We start from the raw sequence: 25,789 nt of genomic DNA, 5'->3' as shown, positions 1-25,789 counted from the left end.
CTCCCTCTTCCGACGCAGGCCACCGCCTCGTGACCGACACAGCGGCCCCCCGCGACACAGGCGCACCGCGACCAGTTTCTTCCCGAACGAAACCAAAAAGAGCAAAGAAAGACCATGGGTTCCGTCGTCATCCCCCATCTCGTCTCGGGCTGGCACGTCGACCAGGCTATCCTCAGCGAGGAGGAGCGCCTCGTCGTCATCCGCTTCGGCCGCGACTGGGACCCGGACTGCATGCGCCAGGACGAGGTGCTGTACAAGATTGCCGACAAGGTCAAGAGCTTCGCCGTCGTGTACGTCTGCGACATTGACCAGGTGCCCGACTTTAACAGCATGTACGGTACGTGTGCGCTTCCACTCCCTTTATGCCTCTCTCCCCCACTTCCTCTCCTCCTATGAGCTGGACGCTGTAAGCTGACAAGTCACTCCCCCCGACCCCCAGAGCTGTACGACCCGTGCACCATCATGTTCTTCTTCCGCAACAAGCACATCATGTGCGATTTCGGCACCGGCAACAACAACAAGCTCAACTGGGTCCTCGAGGACAAGCAGGAGCTCATCGACATCATCGAGACCATCTACCGCGGCGCCAAGAAGGGCCGCGGTCTCGTCGTCAGTCCCAAGGGTACGCTTCCAAATCTGATCTTTTCTCTCCCCAAAGCCGTCGTGTTGGCAATCTCACGGCCATGGACTGACTCTTGGCAGACTACTCCACGCGACACCGATACTAGACGCCCTGTCTCGCGGTGCAGCCTTCTGCGGCTTCGACCCCCCATACCAGCAGCGGCACGGCTCATTCAGAGGACCGTGCAGGCTTGACTTTTCATCTACACTCGAGCGTTATGTTATCATGAGCCAGATCGGCGGAGTTTGGACGGAGCAGCGTGAACGAGTTAGTCTCACTAATTGGAACTTTGACTTGGATCTCACAAAGATTGCTAATCGCCGTGTTCAAAAGTTCGTAAAACGTCTTTTATTTCATGCAGGTACGCCATGCGCCCCCTTGTTTTCACCAGCTCTCGTTCGTGAATGTTTTGCCTCGTAGGACAGGGCTGGTACAGAAGACCATGCCTGAACGCTGCTCTGCCGCGCCAGTTTGCGGGCTCTCGTAGATTCTCTCAACTCTCAGCATCGTAGTAGCCAGTTCGGCCGCCCCAATATACACATTACCACCACTAGATACCTCTGCCATGCTCCCTCAATCATCAAAGTACATCTCCTGGCCCGGACATCTTGGGCTGAAACATGTTGGCTGGGATTTTGGGCGTCGCCGGCGTGGGCGACCTCTCGCCCCGCCCGTCATCGCGCGACTTGCTCAGAAAGCGTCGCGTTCCGGGTCTGGACATTTGCCTCGAGCCCTTGATCATGTTTTCGAGGAAGAAGGACCCGTCCGCGTTCCGCGCATTCGGCCGCTCGTCATCGGCATCCGAGAACCCTCCAGACAGGTACTCGTCATCCGAATGCATGTCGCCAGCCAAGTGCGGTTGGTACGAGGCGGGCGCGGAAGGCGACGTGATGGACCTCGAGTGCAGGCCCGGTCGCGTCGGCATCGCTGCCGTGAATGCGCCAGGGGTCATGGTGTTGGCTGCAACATCTCTGGCCATGACGATGGGCCGGTCCGCGAATCCGTTCTGCAGCGATGTGTTGTTTGACGCCTCGTGGAGAATGGGAAGGATCTGTTCATCGTACAACTCCGTCCCAGATTCAAACGACTCGGGCGTGTACTCCGTAATAGTTCGAGAAGACCTGCCATCATCGTCGGTGTGCGGGCTGGACGGGTCGTCGAAGAAGTCGTCCAGACTGTCCAACCTGGTCACCACATCTCCTCCGCCCAGATCGACACGCCCGTCGTCCGAGAGCATCGTGTCCGACCTGTCCAACACTCCAAAGTAGTTGTACGGGAAGTCGTCATTGTGGAACTCCACCTCCGCCGTGGGCGTCGCCTCGACGGATGAGCCCTCGGTGCTCTGACACATGTAAAACGCAGCATGGATGTTTGCACGCGTGGCCTCCGTCTTCTTCGCAGGAACAGGAATGGCCCAGCCTGACGCCTCTGGAATGCCAAACAGGCTTTGTGTGCGCTCATACTCTTTGCGCACTGCCTTTGACGTCGATCTGGTCATGCTCATTCGCAGGTGATGCTTGTCCATGTGGCTGCCAGACATGGTCATGATGTTGTCCAGGACTTCCAAGGCACCCATGCAAAACTCGGTCTGCAGGAGACGGAGCAGTGGCGAAATGAGATCCGACCCGTGCCCGGCCAGCTCCGGGTTTCGCATATCAACCTGCGGAATGGCGACGCAGAGAATGCGCATTGTCTGGACCTTGACCCATGACAGCGAATTGGTGAGCAGTCCTATCAGGAAGGTGACCATCTTGAACTCCAATCGTGGCAGATAGTACTCCTTGATGGCCATGAAGAGCTGGTTCAGAAATTCCTGGCTCTCTTGGTGCTTCCCAGAGACAAAGTCGTCCAGAACAAGCCCAAGTCCCTCCAGGCCCTGCTTATCTGTCTCGGCGAGTAGGATCCTCGCCGTCTTCATGGCCTCTTCGCTCGGTGTACCGCGCTCCATTTCGTTGAGGAATCGAGGAAAGTTCGCCAACAGGGAGTAGAAGAGTCGGTTGTCATCGCCGATGAGGTTGTCCGCTGGCAACTTGACGAGTTTGTCCAAGGTGTCGAGGGTTGGCTGCCAGCAGAGCGAAGATCTGAGGCCCTTGCAGAGCAGGGGTTGAACTCCATCAAAGCTGCCTTCCCATCTGTCAGGCTGCCCGTCTGCAATCAACCTGCGCACGTTTGACGACCGGAAGTCGAGCTTTCGGACCAGCTCGTTGAGCATCTCCACAGCCTCGAGAAATTCGCGCTCGTTGATAGACTCCAAACACGCACACGTGGTCCAGAACAGTTGCGGAAACGTCAGCAGCTTGTCGGGATCCAGCTTGACGATGAGTGTTTTGAGCGTCGTCAGAATCTCCATAGAAAATGACTGAATCTCTGTATCCTCGTCCGCGACGGTGTTGGATAGCCTGGCCAGCATGTCGCCAAGCATGTACTGGTCTAGAGACGTGAGGACGCAGCGAAAGATCTGAAAAGACCTGCAAGCCAGGTGGCGCACAGGGCACGACGTCGCCCAAGTCAGAGACAGCCGGCCCCATTGCTCCTTGATGCCGGGAAACGCCATCTCAAAGGTCTTGACCACCTCTGCCGTGAGATATTCCATGCTGGGAGGAACCTTGTTGTCCTGGTCGTCCACCTTTCCGTTGCTGTCCTCGTAGCCCCAGACCACAGAGCGGTCATGGCGCCGTATGAGATCGACCAGATCCTCTATAGAATCTTTCGGCACAGCCTGTGGCTGGTCGTCCATTCGGGAGATGACGAGTTCATGTATGAGGTGCACGAGCATCTCCCGCGCCTGCTCCTGTACTAGCGGCGTGTAGTGATCCCACAGGACAGTGACGACCTGGAGTAGAAGCGGTACGTTCTCTGGTGTAAGATGTACCGGAGACACCATTAAATCCACAAGGAGGATGAGGCACAGTTGGCCAAGGGAGAAACCGGCTTGTTTTGTCCCAATTGGGAGGGCTTCGCTTAGATTGGCGCAGTAAGGAAGGTTGCTGATGTCCGAAGGAGGCGGAATGACCTCCCGCTTCTCGTTGGGCACCATTGCCTTGGGGGTGATCTGCATCAGCAGAAACTCGACTACCTTGATGCCCGGTGTGCTGTTTGTCGTTGACAAGAAGACGACGATTTGCTTGGCGTACTCGACGAAGTTTTGCTCACGCCGCTCTAGACAAAGCTGAATAATAAAATCGAGGACCAGGCGGACGTTCCCTGGGTACGGGCCAGTTGCGAGTGCTTGCCAAAGCGCCTGGACCTCGTTGTGCAACGCACCGCTCGACCTAATGGTGAGCTCAAGCAAATTGGCGAGTAGGACGTATGACTGCGCAGTAGGGCCGCCATTGGGATCCAGCTTGAGTTCGATGGTCTGAATCCAGGGGAGAATGACTGCAATGACATTCCGTTGCGCCGCTGGTTGAAGATCCTTGAAGTAGTATGTGAACTCCGAGAAGACGTGGAATGCAAGCTCCCCGTGCTGCTTCGCGAGACGCTTCGAGATCTCGAACTGGGCCAGCTTGTACACCGCCTGCGTTTTGTCCGAGATGCTGATATCAAAGTCCTGAATCTTGGAGTTGCGTTGCTGGCGCGCCTCCAATGCTCGGAGCACCGTAGACGACTTTGAGCGGATCTCACTCTGATCGTTTCCAAGTGTGTAGAGGCAAAGCCCCAGGGCCTTCCAGAATGGACAGGGGTATGAGCTGTACTCCTGGAGCACCTCAACGGTGACGGCGAAATAGCTCTCAAGCACCTTTGGTACATCGGCCAGATAGCAACGAGCAATGCAGTGCTCAAGAAGATATGGGTATTCTTGGTTGTGGACGACCAAGTTCTTCAGGGCTCGTCGGCCGATGACGTTCATCCTGTCGCTGCCAGAGTTGAAGATGGCTTCTATCCAAGCAAGCATGCGCCGGATGTCAAACTGCAGGGTCACACCGCTCTCCGTCGTTATGCTAATGGGTCCGCCGCAGAGGGCAGCCATGGCGCTTAATGCCGCGGTTCTGAGGTTGCGCTTCTCAATCTCCATGGCAGCTGTGACTGTTCCTCGCTCGCCTACCGACTGTTGGTCGATAAGAGACTGTCGCATCGAGTCTTCCCTGGCACGGATCTGGTTCTGATTTGGTGAGAATCCGCACCAATCCTCCATGAGAGAGAACGCAGACTTTCGAGACTCAAACGTCATCCATCGAGACGGGTCCTTGGTGCGATTGATGCCTTCGAACAGCGCTTCCTTGAGACCGCAGTAGTGCCGCCGTAGCTTTTGGAACTCCCAATCCATTTGAACTTCCCCGTCCATCAGGAAAAGCTTGAGGTCCTTCGAATAGGACGTCAGAGTGCTGAGGAAGAATTCCGATTGATACACTTGTGGCTCCCTCAGGAAATGTGATGTGAGCTTGAACACGTGCGTAATCTCAGTCCGCAGGAGGTCCATCTTGCGATTTCGGCGGGGAGTGCTGTTGGTTCGCTGATGAATCCTCGCACGCGCATCATCATTGCATCGAGACGCTTGACCCTGTAACTCTTCAAGCAAGGTGCGGTAAATGTGCAGGTTGATGGATCCCATGGCGACGACAACCGCATCACGCACAGAAGCCGATGAGGAAGAGAGCAGAGGGATGAGGTACTTGAACAGGGTCCTGGCCGTCACAATCTTGTCAGTGGATCCAGGCTTGGACGTCTTTCGTGCATGCTGGGCGTCTTTAGACGGAGTTGGTGTCTGATTTCCCGGATCCGCAAGCGTCGTGCAGGCAAATATCAGATAGATCTTCCACTGCTCAATGAGCACCTCTGGTTGCGTGGTCGTCGATCGCGCTGGTGCACGACCGGCGCCCTGGTCACCGCCGTAGTAGAGCCCTCGCGTGGGCTCAGACAGAACCACAATCGGCTTGTACAATTGCAGAATTCGGTTGCAAATCAAGTCTCGGCAAATGGCGACGGCGAATGGGCACTTGTCAAAGGCAATTCGGATCAGGTTGGGGAATATCTTGTACCACAGTGTAGTGTCGTAGGTCAGGTCGCTGGTGCAGAGCTCGACGACCACGCCCTTGCTGTTGCTCGTCTGCAGGCCTCGTTGCAGCCGGCTGCGTTCTGCCACTGAAAGGTGATCGTCGTTGAAATCCATGACTTGGTTTGAGTCGTTCTCAAGGATGTTGATGAGTCGGAGCGTCTCCTTTTCTTCGGATCCTTCCTTTCCAAGAGCCTTGTCGAATTCGGTGATGAGCCGCAAGACGGTGACGGCGTAGTAGCGGACTCGCCGTGACTGTGAGCACAGGAAAAAGAGACCGTGTGCCTCTGCCTGGTCCACCTCTGCCCAAATGCTGGACAAGTCCAACTTCTGGGCTCTCTTGTCGGATGCTGTCGACTCCGGCTGGGTGGCAGCGGCGTCTCGAGTCTTTTGCTTGATCTCTTCGATCCAGATCTGCAATAGCTCGACATATAGGCGCAGCGTGTTTTCGATGTGGCCTGGTCCCAGCATTCCACCATCGGACATGGTCGAGTAACGGTCGTCGAAATTGAAGATGAAGCGGGCAAACCCCATCGTCACCTGCTGGGCGTGTGCGTGTCTCGCGATGGCCTTTAATGAGTTTGCAGAAGATTCTGCAATGTTGGACTGGACGTGGGCTGTGCCAGTGCACAACAGGTTGATGAGAGAGTTGAAAGGGATGTCCACGGACAAACATCGAGGCAGCGCCTGCACGGCGACATGCAGCAACTCGTAAAAAGCCTGCTTCTGGTCCGAAGCACTTTGATGCTCGTCGCGTCTCGAGAAATTGAAGGATTCCGCAATCGGAGTCTTTGGGCCTGGGCTGTTGAACTTCTCGTCCAGAGCAGCTTGGCCACCAAAGGCGTTGTCGCAGACTATGGTGATTTTGCCGAGAATTTGGCAGAACTGGAGGTAGAAGTCTCGCACGCCGTCGCTCAGGACGTGTGTGAGAACAGGTCGAGATATGTTCTCCTCCTTGGAGGCGAGCAAGGGACTCGCCAGGGGACCATTCCGAGTTGATGTCAATACCGGCGATGTTGGAAGCCTCTCGGTCGGCGCTTGATGGTCATAATATTGGGGAAATGGAGGCTGGCCCTGTGCGCCCTTTTCCAAGTCTGACATGATGCATAAAAATGCTCGGATGCCGACGACGATCCGGTCAGGCTCCAGCTGCTCGACCCGCAATTCCTTGTTTGTCACGAACAGTTCGGCGTTGATGAGGGGGAATATAACCGTTCTGAAGCAGTATTCCGGATACTTGAACCCGATGATTCGGATTATCTGAATGAGGGGATCGGTTATGGCCGGGTCAAAAGACAATAGGCCACGTTTCGGGGTGGGCAACACCAGCTTCATCACGTCGTCAAGTTTCCTGACGGACGTCTGAAAGCTGTCGTTGGTTCGGTATAGGTATGTCCATACTAATCGGGAGATGACTTGTAGGCATAGTGGCTTCGAGAACCGGTCCTTGATCTTGGTCTGCAGTGACAAGACGAGCTGTAGCCACTGGGAGCCAAAGCTGTCAGGTGAAGAGACGCACAGCATCGTTGCTGTGAGCGGAAAGGCCACTGCCCAGTGCCGCGGTTTGATGAACATCTGTGCCAGGCGCGGCCCAATGGCGGAGAGAACCTCGGACCACTTCGGATGCATAAGGTGGCTGTTGCTGGCCTTTGCAGCGATGGGCAATAGGAGGGTATCGATGATCTGGCAGAAGGCAGTCTTGACTCTGGGGCCGTGTGATCTGTTAAACAGGCGACCCAAAGAGACAAGAAAGTCGCAAGACTCTTCCCAGGCCCCCTCGGGAGAAATCTTGACTCGCAAGTGCTTCATGCCGCCAAGGACCAGATCGACCTTGCCTTCGGCATCTCGGGCGGCAGATGACGTCGGGCTCTTCACCACCCGCTCCTGGAGGGAGGCGTCCAGATCCTCGATGAATCGCCTCGTAACTCCAGCAAAGTTGATGTCGCTCATGTGTCCCAGGAGTTGCGCGAAGAGATTCCAGTTAGCCATCTTGAGTGGCGAGTATGTGAGCTGCTCCGAGTCGGCTATCTTGAGCTGCCCAAATATGATGCTCTCGAGTTTGTCCTCCATCTCCGGGGTGATGGAAGCGAGGTTGCTCTGGCAAATCACTTCCAGCAGCACCCGGCATAAGATATAGATGGAGACGGTAGAGCGGCGCTCTTGTTGCGCCACGAATTCCTGCTTTGAGGTCCCGTTGGCGCTGTTGAGCGGCCCCTCGCCGGGTACACCTTGCACAGGCTCTGTGTTTCTCCGCAGCAGCGGTCCTCCGGGCTGTGTGCCGCGCATTTGCTGCAGCTGGCTTCGGGCCTCGTTGGCGGCGTCGCTCTTACTTTTCCTCCACAGCATCATCGAGTCGATCAAGGCCTTGGGCCTGGGGCTTGCGATATGGCCGAGGGCCACGATCAGTTGGTCGAAGGCCGGGTCGACACCGGGGCCGCATATGCGATCAATTTGAGGCTCCGGTTCAAAGGGAACGGTGATGCACTCGTTGAGCTTCTCCTCGGCCTGTGCGATAAACTGGGAAAGCGTCAGCAGGGGATCGTCTCGCGGCACAGGGTGGCAGTCATGTCGCATACCGAGGTGAAGAGCACGTGAAGCGCATACTCGCCCACCGTCTTTTGTTCATCCCGATGGGCGCGCGACGAGTGCGACTGGTGGCCGGGCTGATCGCGACGCGACCTGGGCGCCATTGCGTCAAGCTTGCGCTGGCCCAGGCCCGGGGACGACATGTCGATGGCAGAGGCGGACCTCTCCATAGGGAATGCGTTGGACGTCGCCATCGGACCAGCCAGGGCTGTGGTAGGCCGAGGCGGATTCCCCGCCTCGGCCTCGACTCGGGCAGCAACGGACTGCATGTCTGGTCGCTCAAGCCCTGCGCCGGCGGCAGCTATCATTTGGGGGCTGAGCGGACCGGCAGAGCTCGAGACACTGCCATTTCTCGAATGCTGGAAGCCGTGCACGATTGACGTCTGGCGGTGGTGGCCGTAGATGGCGGCCTTGCTGAGGTCGACTGGTCGCTCGATAACCCCTCCCGCGACAATGGGTTGGCGCGACGGCGGGGCGTGGGCTCGCGGCGAGGTCAGGGACGCGGGCAGCTTCTCGGCCGAGGATTCTCGAGAATGGGTCGGGAAGCGCGACGAGGCCGAGGCGAAAGCGGCGTGAGGTCGGACGGTCTGGTCCCAGGCAGACTCGTGCTCTGGCGCGTCGTCGAGGCGGGACGCGGCGCGCGAAAGCTGCCGCAGGGGATCCGGAAGGGGATCCGGCGGCGGCGGCGGTGGCGGTTGAGATGGGGCTGGGAGCGCGTCAGCGATCGGCGCCGTGCGATCGGGAACAGGCAGCCTGTATCAGCGCCGCGGGCACAAGGGCGAGTTGGTGTTTGGAAGGGAGGGCATTGGGGTCTTGGGTATTGGGGGGTCAGGCGACGGCGCGACTGGCAACACAGCAGCAGTTTCAAAACCGCCACCATGGGGTCCCCCAGGACATCCGCGAGTCCGTGACACTTACCCATCTCGAAACGGGCCGGGCCCCAGCTCCCAACGGTCTAGCGCTGGGCATGCGCCGCTAGGAGAGTTGCATCGCAGCGGGCGAATGCAGGCTGTCAAGGAACGACGCGGGAAGATATCCGGGAGTTGGAGGGCCGATGCCAATGGCGGGAGTGGCCGGTGACGACGACGTCGACACGCGGCGGCTGCACAATTCGCGGCGGCTGTGCTGGACGTGGACGGCGGGCAATGCCTTATCGTCTGCTGCACGGGGCACACAATGACGCCGTGTCAATGCACTGGTGGATGAACGACGGGGTGTGGTGCATTGGGGGCTGGATGGGCTGGACAGCAGCATCGATCGAGTGGGAGCTTCGGCAGGCCAAAGCTCGAGCCTGGTTCCTGGCAAGCTGGCCAGCCCGCGGGCCTAACTGGCTACCACGTATGGGGCTCTAGCCGGGTGGGACGACTGCTGAGTCATCGTTCCTCGCACTCCCTGATTTATCGCCAGGGAGCACTTCGTAATGAACTTCAAATCTACTCTTGATGAGTGTGGGGACGCGGGACGAGCACGAGGGGCGTCGAGCACCGTTTCCCGAGTGCTCTTGACAAAACCCATCGAAAGCTTTGTGCTGGCTGGAGTGGCCTCGTCAATGATAGAAGAGGCTGACGAACCGTGCGTTCGGGACCGAGCACTCGGGCCAGCCGCTAAATCAAATGCTATCCTGGCCTCCTCTGCACGTCCTGCAGGCCGGGCGAGGATGCAGCAGGCGGCCACCGGCCACCGACGCCACTCAATTTGCACTTTACATATATGTAGACGTAGCGGAGTAGTATAATGACCTGACGCAAATCACCACAGCACAAATAGATTATGCTGCTTGATTGCTCCGACACGGTAGGATGTGGATCAAGGCCTGTGGCATAGGTCCGGCCACGCACACACACGCCCGTCGCCCGAGAGGCGTCACCACCGCCGCTCCTCCAGGCATGGCTACGTGTCTCGCACGCTCCTCCAGACACACGACATGGACCCAAATGCCTTGCCAAGCGACAGGACGACATTTTGCGGGGGAAGGTTGTGTGCCGAATGGAGAACCGACGGCCCGGCATCTGAAGTCCCTCCGGGGCCCCGCGCAGTCCGTCCCGGGGCTGCCACAAGCGGACCGGATATCGTGGCGGCCACATCACGGGCATGCGGAGGTGGCACTCTGTTCAAACAAGGCCGCGTGATGCCTCTTGGCCTTTAGCGAGAGCGTACAGGCTTAAACCCCACTAGCGGCCCAATGTTGCTCATCGCGATGAACGCAGCCTCGGCAGCGAGAGGCGGCTGTGATCTGGGGGCGCCCAATATGTGGCAACTATGGTGTTACGCGACGAGTAACACAGACGCGGTGCCCCGCTTAAGGTTGGGAACCCGGCCACACAATCTCCAGTGTCGCCCGGCTCGGAACTGGAAACGGCGAGGGAAGGTTTGGCAGACGACGGCATAGAGGTTGCCACTTGGCCCGCGGTTTCGGAACGCCCCGAGATGTTCATCGCCGGTGAATGGAAATCCTCGGTGTCGTTGACGTTGGCGCCGCGGGAGGAAACCCTTCTTTATTGCAAGGCGAGCGCGGAATCGGATTCGTATCCGTATCTGACCGGAGCCGCGCCAAGAGGCCGTGGTGGGTTCCGCAGCCAGGTCCGCAAGGCTCCGCATCGAGGTGGACGGCGCTTTGTGGCCGTTGATGCAGGCGCCGTCACATGAAAGGCAGCGGTCCTGCGACGAGCGGCGGACAGTCGCCAACATTGCAATCTAGTCCGCCGCTGCGGGCAGTCTTCATCTCCCTCGTTGGCGGCGGCGACTGTCTTTCTCTATTGACTCCCGCGTCCAACATTTGACGGACGAGAAAAAAGATACCTGGTGGATACTTGTGCAGGCTCTCGGACTTGAGTCCGGCGGCTCGGAGCCAACGACTTGCGTCGCACGAGGGGGCAAAGCCGATGCATGGCATGGCATGGCAAGGTCACACCCGCAGCTCCCGGCCGGTCGAACTGGGGGGTCTTGTTTTCCTTTGGAGTTGTCGCAGTTGCATCGAACGTCTTCAGCAGGCAGACGGCATCTCAGCAACAGCTCACTCAGCACATGCTTGCAGGCAGGGAGGGGGGCTTCTTCAGGTGGGCGGGCGGACCCCATTTTGACGGCCGGCCCCCGACGCAGCGAACAGCCGGCCAAGACGGAGCTGGGCTAGCCGCTTTGGGACGGCCAGTCAGCCCGGAGCGAGCGCTCGGAGCCCTGCCTTCCTTGCCGCCGGGTACCACCGCAGTACCGCAGCGCAGCCAGTGCAGCCACCTCAGCGCATGGCATGTGGTGGTCACTGACGGGACGGACTGCGGCGCTGGTGGTGGTCGCTGATGGCGCGTGGCCTGACGGACGGACCCCTGGACGGACACCGAAGGATTCGGCGACACTGACAGAACAGGAGAGACTGCAACGGAAGACCACGTCGTCTACTACTGCTGCTGCTGTTGCTGCGTGTCCATGTCACTTGTGCATCATCCTCCATCCTCCATCCCTCAGCGCTGCATCGCTCACTGCTTACCTCGCGCCTCAAACGCTCGGCTTCGATCAGATAACGGTTCCGAGCGGCTTTCAGTGCCCCCATCCCTCCCTGGTGGGTCCCCGTTGGACAATACTCCGTGCTCCAGCTTGAAGGCGGCAAGGTTAGGTGGTGGCAGACCGGGGCGCCGCACCTCAGGGAAAAAAAGTCCAAGTCCAGCGAGATTCCGCGCGCTACGTTGCGGCATCCCGCTCTCGCTCAGCCGCCGCCCGCCCCTCCACGTTGACGCCGAAACTTGTCCACACCCGCCGGCAACCGGCCCCAACAGCCCACTCCCGTTCTTCACTCCTGACCTCTCCTCTCCCCTATCCTCCTCTCTCTCTCCCCCTCTGCACACTCCGCCTCCGGTCGCCGACCTCTGCACAGCGAGCGCGCCAGCGAGTGCACGACGACGACGACGACAAGGACCACGTCGACTGCGACTCTTGCCGACAGACTCGTGGCCGGCCGTCTCCTCCTGCTTCCTCAAACCCCCGTCTGCTCCCGGATCCCCCTCGCTTGCCAGCGCCCCCTCGTCGCCATGGCTGAACTCGACACCCTCGACCTCGTCGTCCTCGCGGCGATCCTCCTCGGCACCCTTGCGTACTTCACTAAGGGCAAGTACTGGGGCGTCGTCAAGGACCCCTACGCCACCGCCTTTGCCAACGCCAATGGCGTCAAGGCCGGCCGCACGAGAAATATTGTCGAGAAGATGGACGAGTCTGGCAAGAACTGTGTCATCTTCTACGGCTCCCAGACTGGCACCGCTGAGGACTACGCCTCGCGCCTCGCCAAGGAGGGCAAGAGCCGCTTCGGCCTCGAGACCATGGTCGCCGACCTCGAGGAGTACGACTTTGACAACCTCGACACCGTCCCCACAGACAAGGTCGTCATGTTTGTCCTCGCCACCTATGGCGAGGGCGAGCCTACTGACAACGCCGTCGACTTCTACGAGTTCATCACTGCCGACGACGTCGCCCTGTCCGAGGGCAGCGACCCGGCTCTCGGCAACCTCAACTACGTCGCCTTCGGCCTCGGCAACAACACGTACGAGCACTACAACTCCATGGTCCGCAACGTCGACAAGGCTCTCCAGAAGCTCGGCGCCCACCGCATCGGCGAGGCCGGCGAGGGCGACGACGGCGCCGGCACCATGGAAGAGGACTTCCTGGCCTGGAAGGACCCCATGTGGGCTGCTCTTGCCTCCAAGATGGGCCTCGAGGAGCGCGAGGCTGTCTACGAACCCACTTTCGGCATTGTCGACCGCGAGACCCTGACCCGCGACTCTGTCGAGGTCTACCTCGGCGAGCCCAACAAGATGCACCTCGAAGGCACCTCCAAGGGGCCATTCAACGCGCACAACCCCTACATTGCGCCCATCGCTGAGTCGCGTGAGCTGTTCTCGGCCAAGGACCGCAACTGCATTCACCTGGATATCGATGTCAGCGCCTCCAACCTCAACTACCAAACCGGCGACCACATTGCCGTGTGGCCTACCAACCCCGGTGACGAGGTTGACCGCTTCTTGGACGTGATTGGCTTGACTGAGAAGCGAAACGATGTCATCAGCGTCAAGGCTCTTGAGCCCACCGCCAAGGTCCCGTTCCCGACTCCTACGACTTACGACGCGATTGTTCGCTATCACCTGGAGGTTTGCGCGCCCGTCTCTCGTCAGTTCGTTGCGACCCTGGCCGCCTTCTCCCCGAGCGACGACATCAAGGCCGAGATGACCAGACTGGGCAACGACAAGGATTACTTCCACGACAAGACCGGCCCCCACTTCTACAACATCGCTCGCCTCCTCGCAACTGTCGGCAAGGGTCAGAAGTGGACCAACATTCCCTTCTCTGCCTTTATCGAGGGCCTCAACAAGCTCCAGCCGCGCTACTACTCCATTTCGTCGTCCTCCCTGGTCCAGCCGAAGAAGATTTCCATCACCGCTGTCGTCGAGTCGCAGATGATTCCGGGACGCAACGAGCCTTTCCGCGGTGTTGCGACAAACTACCTCTTTGCCCTGAAGCAGAAGCAGAACGGCGACCCGAATCCGCAGCCGTTTGGCCAGTCGTACGAGCTCAATGGCCCGCGCAACAAGTACGATGGTGTTCACGTCCCCGTCCACGTCCGCCACTCCAACTTCAAGCTCCCTTCGGATCCCGGCAAGCCCGTCATCATGATTGGCCCCGGTACCGGTGTCGCTCCATTCCGCGGCTTCGTCCAGGAGCGAGCCAAGCAGGCCCGCGAGGGCGCCAACGTTGGACGCACGCTCCTGTTCTTTGGCTGCCGCAAGAGCACCGAGGATTTCATGTACGAGTCTGAGTGGGCGGTAAGTCACCATATCACCTGCATCGCCTGGGAACAGGTTTCTAACGGGCTGCGCAGGAGTACAAGAAGGACCTCGGCGACAAGTTTGAAATGGTGACGGCCTTTTCCCGAGAAACCAACAAGAAGGTCTATGTCCAGCACCGACTCAAGGAGCGCGCCAAGGAGGTCAACGAGCTGCTCCAGCAGAAGGCCTTCTTCTACGTCTGCGGCGACGCCGCCAACATGGCTCGCGAGGTCAACGCGGTTCTTGCCCAGATTATCGCCGAGGGCCGGGGCGTGTCTGAGCAGAAGGGCGAGGAGGTTGTCAAGCACATGAGGGCAGCCAACCAGTACCAGGTACGTCCCCGTTCATCACTTTGCGCGTTTGTGACCCGCATGCTGACCAGCCGGTGTTGCAGGAGGATGTTTGGTCCTAGAGTCGTACGAAGTATTGCCGTGACGATCCAGCATTCATATGTATGCATGGCGCTTGATTAATCTCTTTGGCGACCACGGCGTTTCTACTTGGGCGGAACCGTCTCCGACCCGGTTTCCTCTTCATCGCCGCGCTCCCCTGCGCCCGCCTACTCGTACCTCACGTTACCTGCCCAGAGCCGCTTCATACCCTCTGCGACCCGGACAGGTACCAAGGACGGTACGCGCGCCTACCTATCTATCTACCCACTCATATAGAACGAAATTTTACACATCTCCATCTCCCCCACGCCGGGCGTCGGTCTTGGGAAAGGGTGAAGGTGTTTTTTTCCTTGGAAAGCAGGGCGGTGACGACGTGGAGAGCACACTTGGGCTGACCATCGCCTTATCTCAGGCGAGATGCAGCGGAAGACGGGCGGCCATGCGGCGGGCATTTTTTGGTGTAAACTTGGGGGGTCGGTGGGGGAGTCTCTCTTGATGAAACGAGTATGTGCAAAGATAGAATTGAATAGCCTTTCCAGAAGAAGAAGAAGAAGACACCAGATTAAATACCTACTTTTGCACCCCTTCCCTCCAGGCCATGCATGTACGTAGCACAAAAGTTTTTGCGTTTCAAAGCCTGGGTGATGACGCGCTCTAGGGTAGTTTGTTTCGCGTTTGCCATTTATGAAGTACACCCCGGTACACCGGCAGCACGCACAAGTGGGAGGGACTGTCAAAGCGCAAGCGTTTTTCTCACGCCATGAAGTCAAGTCGGCACGGCAGAAGCAAGCACAAGCAAGCACGGGCAGCACTGCCCTCGTGCCCAACTAAAAAACTCAACGGCCACTGCCACGTTCTCGTAGGTGCTAGCATTCATCGTCCATGCGCGAAAAACGGTCCATAAGATGGGCTTCCACATCGCAGTCCCTCACTCACCCGCACCACCAGACGGGCACGTGCTCTCGTGGTTGCCGTCGCCCAACTCCCCGGCCCTTGCATTCCGGCAGCGATCTGTGGGGTAACTAAAACTTGACTTGTGCACCACGGCCCCCCCTCCCGCCGGTGCTCCGCTCTTGAACCTCAAGGGTCAGCCGGGTGTGGGTGCTGGTAGCTGCGCCGACATCATCGGAGAGTGCTACATCACTCGCAGCGAGGCATCTCGCATGTACATCGCTCCTATCCAAAGACGCAGCAGAGCCTCACTCGTTCCGCATCGTGCAAATGTGCATACGTATGTATTTGCTGGAATAGGGAGCAAGGGAAAGGGGCGGCGTGGCGTCTTCTCTCTTTCCCCCAACTTGTTCCAGACCTGGGCAGGCTGGGCCAGCACCGTCGTTGCTTTTTTCTCAACAACGTCGCTGGTTTGGGTTACGGCCCCATCTCCCTTGCGTGCGATGCGGCTCAGGAGCGACGTTCTTTGGCTCCTCTGGCAGATCCCTTATTTTGCTGGTTCAACTAGTGAGAAGCCCGGTCGACTGCGCAGTGCCACCCGCCGGAGTGGCCAGTCCGCCGAAGCTCCCATCCCCCAATGTGCGCTGCTGGGCTGCCATCCATTCTGTCCGTCGATGGGAGGAAGTCCCCTCTGTCGATGCTTGGAAACGGGCTCAGGGAATGGTACTTGTTTCAGAGACGCACAGAGGGGCACAAAGGCTGCATTTGATCTGCTCTGATGCACAAAGGCCCGGCAGGCAGGGGAGCATGTCTTATGCCATGGAATGCTGTGCCCTGTCCCCGTCGGCGCTCGTCATGAGCGGCACTCGCCCTGAGCCGTCTCAAAAGCAAGCCTTACTTACTTCGTACTGCGGTCGGATATCCCAGCGGCCAAAGGAAAATGGTCAGGGCAGCCAGCGGAATTGACAATATGATGCTTGCTCGTTGTACCTGCTCTCTCCATATTCTTGCTCTCTGTGCCACGGCTTCCCCGTGCTGAGCGATGCCTGTAGCCCAGCTTCAGGCATCCGTTGCGTGGATAGTGATTGGACGGGAGGCAGATATGGTGCTGCTCCCATGCTACTGCGGGCGCAGTATCCCCGGGAGGGGTTGCCCCTGGCCGTCGCCCCAGATGAATCATGGGTGGTAGTGTCTGAGAGGCAGAAAAAGGAACCACGGACAGCGACGGCAGTGGCGTACTGCGACACATCGAGAGTAACAACATCCCATTTAGGTCGTGGGCGTCCCGCGAGACTGGTGTGGTGGCCTTCCGCCTTTGTCCCTGGACTTCTTCCGTCGTTGTCGGACTTGCCACATGGCCGTGGTGTAGTCTCCTGCCCTTTATCCTCTGCTCTCTTCTGTTTCTAGTATCGTTAGATCTGCTTTTCCGGCGCCGGTCATCCTCACCTCTATTCCGTGCAGGAGGCAGTGGAAACCCAGGTGCCTAGCCTGCGATCCCCAAGTGAGGCAAACAAGGCGTTTCTGGACATCGCTGCGACGAACAACCACGAAACAGGTATTTGGGAGGACTCGGCAACGGCCTCAAGGTTTAACGCGGCTTCGACGCCGGCGGAGACTCGCTCACGTGGAGTTCTGTACGTGGTTGAACTATCCGAGCAGGTGTTGGCGTCATTCAGACTCACCTTTCCAACGCCATTCAAAGCAGACAAGTTCTCCGAACCCTTTTTCGACCTAATTCGACTGGCACAAGAAGGGAGATTGGCAGTATCCGAGGCGGTCGGTTTTCGGGCTGTCGTCTTTGCAACGTTCGAGGTCACCAGCATCATTCTGGCACGGCTCGGAGCATCAAAACGAATTGAGTGGCCATCGAGCACAGCAGACCAACGACTGCCACTACAGCATCGTGACTCCGCAACAGGAAGCAGTGGCAAAGATTTGTGGGAGAAAGTCGCACGCAGGGTTGCAGCTGGAGAAGGTTCACATTTGCAGCAAGCCGGGGGCCTCCAGATCTTCAAGGCAAGAGCAGGGCAGGACTCGACAAGAAGGTCATCTGCGGCGTTCCTGTCCGATTCGCCGCCAGGCCGACACCTAATTTAATCCATCGCCTACGACGCCAACTACCTGCCGGAACAGACGCTGCTGTTCAGTGCTGCGACTGCCCCGAGAAATCACTTCCAGGCTGTGTTCGGCTCCCGGGGGCGGCACCAAGGCTGCTGAGGACCTCACTACGCTACCCAGCAACGCCTACGAACAGACGAACAGAAGCACTCGACCGGCTCCCCGCCACCTGCCACAGCCACGGGAGCAAACAGAAGCGAAGCGACGCCTTACCCGACCTGGCAGTGCTTCAGCCCGTCATTCACGGCCCGGCTGCCAGCTGCGCGGCCCATCCTTCTCCCCCCCACCAAACCTTCTCTTCTCCTTCAACCTTGACGACAGCGACGCATCTTGCTTGCCTTCACAGCGATACCCGCCAGCGCACCGGAAGTGATCCTAGGCTCCTTCCCGCCCCTGCGTCGCTTCTTTGGAATCGAAATCGCAATTACCTTGGTGCGTGTAGCCTTACAGAGAAAGGTAAGCCGCGCTCACAATTTCCTCCTTGGTTTCTTGTCCTTCCCACCATCATCACCACTTCCATTTCTCTTCTTCCTTCATCACCCCAACAGCATCAAACACCACTCGAAAGCAACTCGTTCTCCAGATTCTTTGGCCAGGCCGATAGATCAATCTCTTTCGAAGCCCCATCTTGCTCGATAGCTTGTTCTATCTTACTTACTCTCGCTTCATCTCAGGTGTCTTCGTACCGCAAAACATTTGCCTCGGCGTATAACGAGCTGGTTTGTGCCATCACGCCAGCTAGCCGCAGCACGAGACAAAGGTGAGGCCGACATCTCCTTCTGAACCGTCACGGAAAACCTTTTGCGGCTCGCGCCCTTCGCGAGAGTCTGTGGCGGAGTGGCCGTTTGCCATTAGCGACGGCGCTGATCGTGCCTCGCTTTCGCCCATCTTTGGGACGACCAAACCCCCTTTCCATCTCTTCGACTCATGGCGCTGCTTCTTTCTTGCTGACAAGCTCTTCAGTTCTTTGTCCGCGTCGCGCCGTTTCCATCTTGAACCATCATCCGAGACGAATTTGTGACACTCCCGAGTAAGTTGATGGCATCGAACTGTGTTCACCAAGGTTTCTCCCAGCGAGAAACCATCACATGGCGTGCCCAAATATACTTTCACGGCGAAAGCAAACATGTCGAGCCAGGCTCTGCGCTCTGTCATATTTAAACGATTGTCGCTCCCTGAAATGATCCTGCACATCAACCAGCACCTTCGTTTTCTCTTTGCCGTGCCGCCTTCACGCAACTTTACTCTGAACTTCGCTAAGATGACCATTTATAGACAAGCACTCCTTTCGAGGACTTATCAGCGTCAGAATTCATCAGCCGCCACAATGGACGCTGGTACTGGAGTCGCTGCCCAATATCTCCCCAACCCGGCTGGACGCAACGTCCATGGCCACGGTCCAGCCCACGCGAGTGCGGACCACGGCTTGGGTCAGATGATGAGCCAGTTCACTGGTCTCAGCCTTGGAGGCATGGGAATGCACAACAACTCGGCGCCACTTCCCCTCGGTCCCGGACATTTCGTGGTCGGTTCAGAGCCACAGTTTCTCCTGGCCCCTATGGCAGCTGGCCAGCCGATGGGAATGAGCCACTCGCAGGACCACCCGTACAACAACTACGGCATGCCCGCTGGCAGTTATGGCCCTCCTTATGTTGGCCTTCCGATGCCTCTGATGCCCTACACTCCCGGCCGAGCCAATGCCACCCAGCCTCGAGTTGAGCGTATCAACTCTGACGTCCCCGGACTCGAGAATCGCCGTGGCTCTTACTCGACGACCGAGTCGACCCCAGCCACGCCCTTCTACGGCACCATGTCTCAGCGAGATGGCCCTCGCGTTGCGAGCCTCGATCGCTCCGCCTACACGACTCCATCTCCCCAGCAGATGGGCTTGTCTTCTCTTCACGGAGAAGCCGCCAAGTCGGCCATTCCAGCGGTCTCTGACAGTCACATCGACGATCTCTTGAAGAAGGACCCAGCTATTCCCCGTGCTGTTCCGGCGGTCTTCACTCCTCCTGGCCAGATGAAGAGCCTCGAGCAGAGCCTGGAGAACCGCATCCCCGGCAACCGCAACGTCTATATCCGTGGCCTCCATCCCACGACTGACGACCGCCTGTTGTACGAGTTTGCCGCTCGCTTCGGGGCCGTGGAGACTTCCAAGGCAATCATCGACACCAACACTGGAGCCTGCAAAGGGTATGCGACTTTCCCTGGCGTTCTGTTCCAGATTCTGACTGTCCACTAGATTCGGCTTCGCCAAGTTTGTCAATGTCCTTGACTCAGAGTCGTGCATCAGGGGCTTCCACCGCCTTGGCTACGAGGTTGGATTTGCTCGTGTACGTATTCCCTGCCGTTCGCGACTTGGCAGAGCAGGCGCTGATGATCTCGCAGGAGTCGTTCAACTCGCGCCTCAAGGCCGAAGGCGATGAATGTTCAACCAACCTCTACATCTCGAACCTTCCCAAGAGCCTCACCGAGGTGGTAAGATATAATCTGCATTTGCAAAATGACCTTGGCCGAGAAACTTTACTGACGTCGAGCGTAGGAGCTTGCTACCATCTTTCTCGGATACACGATCTTGTCCAGTAAGATCCTGCGTGACAGCATGGGAAACAGCCGCGGTGTGGGCTTCGCCCGGTTTGTCTCTTCGGTTTTCGTTTGGATCATGCCTGTACTGACCCGCCTGGCAGCTTTGAATCGCGCGACGTTTGCGATGAAGTTATTCGCAAGTTCAACGGCGTCAGCATTGGCGAGGAGGCGCTCCTCATGAACATTCGCTACGCCGACACCCCGGCTCAGAAGGAGCTGAAGCGTGTCACTGCCGAGCGTCGCCAGTTCCGCACGAATGAATACAACATCGGTGCATACGGCACCCCGCTGGTTGGCTTGAGCCCTACTCTGTACGGCCAGCAGTCCCAGTGGCGTCGCAGTGTCCCGATTGCACGCAGGTAAGTAATCCCCTGCTACTTGCCTCACCATGGTCTAACACCTGTTTGCTACTGCAGTGCGATCACCATGTCGAACGACGACACCAACGCGTCGAGAAACTCGGGAGCCCGCCGTGGAATTTCCGAGTATGCTCCGCGTCTCAGTATCTTCAGCACGTACTGACCTCTTGATCAGGACGGTGTTGAGCTCGAGTTCGGACGCGAACGTTTCGACCCCCATCTCTTCGGAGTGTGACGAGGGCGTTACGGTTCACGCGGATCCAACCGTCGCTACAGCCGTCGCTGAGGAGAGTGTCCAAGCGTTGCCGCCTTCTACGAAGGACTCTCTCAAGGAGGAGAAAGAGGGCGAGGCGACGTAACTGTCGTCCTGGTCACTCCAGTTTTCTTTTGTTAGCCCCCTGCCATGCACTTTGTTTTTGCTGCATTCATTGGTACCCTCCTACCGTTTTTGAAGCCCACGGACCATGGACGCCGCGGCAGTGTTAGGCCGTTGTGAAGCATGAGGCACTTTAAGATGCGAGGCGTTGATACTATTGGCGACGAACTGAGAGCAAGCACTCCCATTTTACGCAGTTTTGTACTCTAGACTCTAGGGAGTGGCAATGGGCATTGTGACAGATTACGTCCGGGGGAACGATGCCTTGCATTGTAATGTAAATCAATTGATTCATCCGTGAACTTCCGCATCACACAAGCAAAGAATGGCTCCTGTTGATGGGTATCATGTTCTTGACGCTTCTTCTATACTGCTAGTTTTGACATGCCTTCTTGTACTGAGCCAGTGGCAGCAGGGTCACTTCCTTGCGCCGTTGGATCGGACCCGTCATCTGCGATTCCCTCTTCCTCCGCCGTTGCAGATCCTATGACTACAGGGCCTTCGTCGCCATCGTCGCTTTGCTCCTCGTCATCCTCATCATCCTCTTCACTGTCGATTTCATCCTCAGAGTCCACCCCCGTTTCTACCTTCGCAGCCTTTTCCTTGATAGCAGCCTCCAGATCCTTGAGCATTTTCTTCGTAAAGCCCGAAGCCTCGACGGTCGCATCGAGTCTCTTCAGCCCACCCTTGCCAACCGTCTTCTTGGCGTCTTTGAAGAACGGCCCAGGTTGCGTGCTTGTGAAGTGAAACCGCCGGTCAAAGAAGCGCTTGATGCAATTGACGTCTCTGTCAAAGTACATTTCTGCGTTTTGGTGCTCCATGGACACCATTTGAGGGAAGTCGATAACGACGGGCTCGAGACTAATTGACTCCTGTCCATCCTCCGACATGGTCTTCGTTTCCTTGATGAGAATGTTGAACTCGTTGAAGTCGCCGTGGATGAGGCCGTGGCTGGCTAGCCGCAGTATCAGTGCGATGAGATCGGCGTACAGGGACGCAGGATCTGGGACAGTAGCGATTTGACGTAGCGGAAAGGCGTCGATGAGCGTCATGACGATGGTGTGTCGGGATTGCGCAATCGGTACTGGGACGGGAAAGCCCTCCTCGTACAGAGCCTTCATGAAGGCAAATTCCTTCATGGCAGCTAGCCTTGAAAGATACATCCATGATCCAGACGCGCGGTTCTTGAGGTAGTCCCGGTTCGACTTGACTGATCGGAACGATATTCTGCCGAGGCGATGGATCTTGAGCACCCGCTGCGTACCCGTATGGTCCGCGACGACCATGATGTCGCTTTCCTTGCCAACTCCAATTCGGTTTCCGACACTGTAGACGTCTTTGCGCTGGGCATGGGTGTGCAGGGCGAGGTAGTCGAGGCCGCCGTACGTCAGGCGATAGCCGTCGTACTTTGCTTCTTTGACTCGAGCAATGAGGCCCACCTTGGCGAGTGCCGATATGCTCTTGTGTACTCCGCTCGCGCCGCCCCGAAGGCGTGAGATCCTCTCTATCAGTGGTGTCGGTACGATCTCGTGGTTCTTGCTGCCCATCTCCACCTGGTCGAGTCCATTAGGGTTGCACAGAGAGGCAGGGGAGGGCTGCACGTACCGCTGTTAGGACCCGCCAGTCCTCAGATGCCAAATGGCGCATTGCCCGCGTATCCAGCTTCATGACTGCTGCTGTGACTTTGGCTAGGTATGAAGCTCACAAGAAAATCGACGTCTGTCGTCGGGCTGCAGGCACTTGGACCGTGGGGGTTTGATGGACGTGGATGGTGGGGCACCATGTTCAGGAAAATTGGCTGATAAGATCTAATCGATAGCGGCACTCACCTCTTATCGCGGAAGAACCCTTCGGAGGCAACGACGCCCGCCACACGTGATTGCGAGGCAAGGGTGGCCCATCAATCGCAGGCGGCAGCGCCTCGCGTAACCAGAGCTACGCCATTCTGGAGCAGCCCTCCGGAGCTTGACTGCCATCCACATCCATCATCTTCCACCACATCCGACCCCGACCGGCGGCATCCTCCAAACGCATCAATACCAGCACGCTCGCTCTGCAAGAGTCGATTATACACATTTGGGTCTTGTCGTGCTACCCATTCGTTTGTTCGCCGCCTACTCGGAGCTCCCGCCTGGCGCGAGACACTATACGTCAACATGGCCCAGGACAGCGACGCGCCCAAGGCGGTTGACAAGGGCAAGGGGAAGGCTGTGGACGAGCCCAAGGATGAGAAGCCAGTTTTGAACGGCAAGAAGGAGGATGGAAAGAAGGACGGTACGTGTCGCGGCGCCTCAACGACGGCGCAGACCGCGGGCTAATGGCAACGGACAGCTGCAGAGGAGGAGCTTAATGAAGAGGACCAGCAGCTCAAGAATGAGCTCGACATGATGGTAGAGCGGCTTACGGTATGCTATATTGATGGATACACCGCTGCTGTGCAGGCAGATGTGGCTGACAGGCGACGTTTAGGAGTCGAACACGGAGCTGTACAAGACTGCCCTCGAGGCCATGAAGACCTCGATCAAGACCTCGACATCATCAATGACGGCAGTGCCGAAACCACTCAAGTTCCTACGACCGCACTACGAGACGTTGACGAAGCTCTACGATGGGTGGCCAGCCGGAGAGAACAAGACGTCTTTGGCGGACGTGCTGTCCGTCATTGGCATGACGTACTCGGACGAGGACAGACAAGACACACTCAAGTACCGGCTGCTCGCCCCTTCATCTGATATCATCTCCTGGGGACACGAGTATGTTAGGCATCTGGCTCTCGAGATCGGAGAGGTGTACGGAAAGCGCATCACTGCCGATGAACCTACCAAGGATCTGGTGGACCTCGCCCTGATCCTGGTTCCCCAATTCATCAACAGCAACGCTGAAGCCGACGCTGTTGATCTCATGAGCGAGCTGGAGATTATCGAGCAGATCCCCAAGTATGTGGACGAAAACACTTACTCCAGAGTCTGCCTGTACATGGTCAGCATGGTCAACCTGCTCACCTACCCCGACAACGAGACCTTCCTGCGCACAGCACACAACATTTACATGGAGTACAAGCAGTTTACGCAAGCCATGGTGCTTGCTATCCGGCTACATGACATCGATCTCATCCGCGCCGACTTTGACAAGGCCGAGGACCCCGCACTGAAGAAGCAACTCGCCTTCCTGATTGCCCGCCAGAGGATAGTCATGGAGCTCCCGGAGGACACCTTGGACGAGCAGGAGAGCGCGGAATGCCTCTCGAACCTTAAGTTGTCGGAGCATTTCAAGTCTCTCGGAAAGGAACTGAACATCCTGGACCCGAAGACCACCGAGGACATCTACAAGAGCCATCTGGAGAGCAGTCGCGTGGCGGGTATGACCAACTTGGACTCGGCCCGACACAACCTGGCGTCGGCTTTCGTGAACGCTTTTGTCAACGCCGGTTTCGGCAACGACAAGATGATGCTGGTGGACGGCGAGAAAGAGACATGGGTCTGGAAGACCAAGGCAGATGGCATGATGTCCACTGTCGCTTCTATGGGCACGCTGCTTCTGTGGGACATTGAGAACGGACTGGACAAGATCGACAAGTACACGTACTCACCAGAGCCGGAGATCTCTGCTGGTGCTATGCTTGCCATCGGCATCATGAATTCCGGCGTGCGGATAGACTCCGAGCCGGCGCTGGCGCTTCTTGGCGACGCGGAAAAGCTGCAGCACTCTAACCCCATGATCAGGACAGCGTGCATCATGGGCCTTGGACTGTCATATGCTGGATCCAACAAGGAGGACCTGCTCGACCTGCTACTCCCCATTATCAGCGATTCGTCGCAGGAGATGCAGATCTCGGCCATGGCAGCCCTCGCCTGCGGCTTGATCTTTGTCGGCTCCTCCCACCCCGAGGTGTCCGAGGCCATTGTCACGACTCTTATGGACGAGGACCGGAAGAATCAACTGACGGACAAGTGGACGAGGTTCTTGGCGCTGGGTCTGGGATTGCTGTTCTTTGGGCGGCAAGAAGAGGTCGATGTCATCTTGGAGACGCTTAAGGCTGTGGACCACCCGATGGCGAAGCCGACGGCGGTGCTGGCTGAGATTTGTGCCTGGGCAGGCACCGGCGCCGTCCTCAAAATCCAGGAGCTTTTGCACATCTGCAACGAGCACAAGGAGGAGTCAGACGACAAGAAGGGCGACGAGCTCCTTCAGGCTTACGCCGTGATTGGCATCGCTCTGGTGGCAATGGGCGAGGACGTCGGGCAGGAGATGGTTTTGCGGCAGTTTGGGCACCTGATGCACTACGGCGAGGCCAATATCCGCAAGGCAGTTCCTCTCGCTATGGGCTTGATCAGTCCCAGCAACCCTCAGATGAAGGTGTACGATACGCTGTCGAGATACAGCCACGACAACGACCCCGAGGTGGCCATCAACGCCATCTTCGCCATGGGCATGTTGGGCGCGGGCACCAACAACGCCAGGCTGGCACAGCTTCTGCGACAGCTTGCCAGCTACTACCACCGCGACCAAGACGCGCTCTTCATGGTCCGCATCGCGCAGGGTCTGCTTCATATGGGCAAGGGAACGCTGTCTATCAACCCGTTCCACACCGATCGTCAGGTGCTGTCCCACGTGGCCGCGGCCGGCCTCCTGGCGACCATGGTCGCCATGATCGACCCCAAGGAGTTTATCTGCTCCACGTCACACTACCTCCTCTACTTCCTGGTGCCCGCCATGCACCCGCGTTTCCTCGTCACGCTTGACGAGAGCTTGAAGCCCCTCAAGGTCAACGTGCGTGTCGGTCAGGCAGTGGACGTCGTCGGCCAAGCTGGGCGACCCAAGACCATCACGGGCTGGCAGACGCAGAGCACGCCGGTCCTGCTGGGCTACGGGGAGCGCGCCGAGCTGGAAGACGAGCAGTACATTAGCCTCAACAGCACACTGGAGGGCCTGGTCATCCTGCGAAAGGTAAGTCTGCAACCTCCTTCCCTCCAACTGATGTTCACACCGCTTCTCCTTGGTCACGCACTGACGCAACGCAAATAGAACCCCGAGTGGGAAGACGGAAAATAGACGCCCATTG

At 58.0% G+C, this 25,789-nt stretch overlaps 6 protein-coding genes across 6 annotated transcripts; 4 read left to right on the top strand and 2 right to left on the bottom strand.

Moving 5' to 3' along the window:
- Positions 1 to 114: 114 nt before the first annotated feature.
- On the top strand, positions 115 to 728 carry PLICBS_003587 (U4/U6-U5 snRNP complex subunit dib1; the record flags this gene model as incomplete). The annotated part of the gene is made up of 3 exons (XM_065600248.1): positions 115 to 337; positions 440 to 622; positions 703 to 728. The coding sequence occupies 3 exons, from the start codon at positions 115 to 117 to the stop codon at positions 726 to 728; spliced, it is 432 nt and encodes a 143-aa protein (XP_065456320.1).
- A 474-nt stretch (positions 729 to 1,202) lies between these two features.
- On the bottom strand, positions 1,203 to 9,123 carry PLICBS_003586 (cell morphogenesis protein PAG1; the record flags this gene model as incomplete). Its single annotated transcript, XM_018323340.2, has 3 exons — positions 1,203 to 8,132; positions 8,192 to 8,907; positions 9,120 to 9,123. The coding sequence occupies 3 exons, from the start codon at positions 9,121 to 9,123 to the stop codon at positions 1,203 to 1,205; spliced, it is 7,650 nt and encodes a 2,549-aa protein (XP_018178570.2).
- Positions 9,124 to 12,220: 3,097 nt separating this feature from the next.
- Positions 12,221 to 14,417, top strand: PLICBS_003585 (NADPH-cytochrome P450 reductase; the record flags this gene model as incomplete). The annotated part of the gene is made up of 3 exons (XM_018323337.2): positions 12,221 to 14,002; positions 14,059 to 14,337; positions 14,400 to 14,417. The coding sequence occupies 3 exons, from the start codon at positions 12,221 to 12,223 to the stop codon at positions 14,415 to 14,417; spliced, it is 2,079 nt and encodes a 692-aa protein (XP_018178567.1).
- Positions 14,418 to 18,733: 4,316 nt separating this feature from the next.
- PLICBS_003584 (uncharacterized protein) lies at positions 18,734 to 20,710 on the top strand (the record flags this gene model as incomplete). The annotated part of the gene is made up of 7 exons (XM_018323336.2): positions 18,734 to 19,599; positions 19,649 to 19,739; positions 19,795 to 19,884; positions 19,949 to 20,040; positions 20,094 to 20,351; positions 20,409 to 20,477; positions 20,527 to 20,710. 7 exons carry the CDS (start codon positions 18,734 to 18,736, stop codon positions 20,708 to 20,710), a joined length of 1,650 nt encoding a protein of 549 aa, XP_018178566.2.
- A 382-nt stretch (positions 20,711 to 21,092) lies between these two features.
- PLICBS_003583 (uncharacterized protein) lies at positions 21,093 to 22,395 on the bottom strand (the record flags this gene model as incomplete). Its single annotated transcript, XM_018323335.2, has 2 exons — positions 21,093 to 22,280; positions 22,333 to 22,395. 2 exons carry the CDS (start codon positions 22,393 to 22,395, stop codon positions 21,093 to 21,095), a joined length of 1,251 nt encoding a protein of 416 aa, XP_018178565.1.
- Positions 22,396 to 22,883: 488 nt separating this feature from the next.
- On the top strand, positions 22,884 to 25,779 carry PLICBS_003582 (proteasome regulatory particle base subunit; the record flags this gene model as incomplete). Its single annotated transcript, XM_018323334.2, has 4 exons — positions 22,884 to 23,001; positions 23,059 to 23,132; positions 23,197 to 25,674; positions 25,753 to 25,779. 4 exons carry the CDS (start codon positions 22,884 to 22,886, stop codon positions 25,777 to 25,779), a joined length of 2,697 nt encoding a protein of 898 aa, XP_018178564.1.
- Between the last annotated feature and the right edge of the window lie 10 nt (positions 25,780 to 25,789).

Source organism: Purpureocillium lilacinum (assembly GCF_023168085.1).
Source record: "Purpureocillium lilacinum CBS 284.36 DNA, scaffold_2, whole genome shotgun sequence".
In the NCBI taxonomy this organism is placed as follows: domain Eukaryota; kingdom Fungi; phylum Ascomycota; class Sordariomycetes; order Hypocreales; family Ophiocordycipitaceae; genus Purpureocillium; species Purpureocillium lilacinum.
Note: the sequence above shows the minus strand (reverse complement) of the source record. Positions and strands in the feature narration are given on the sequence as shown.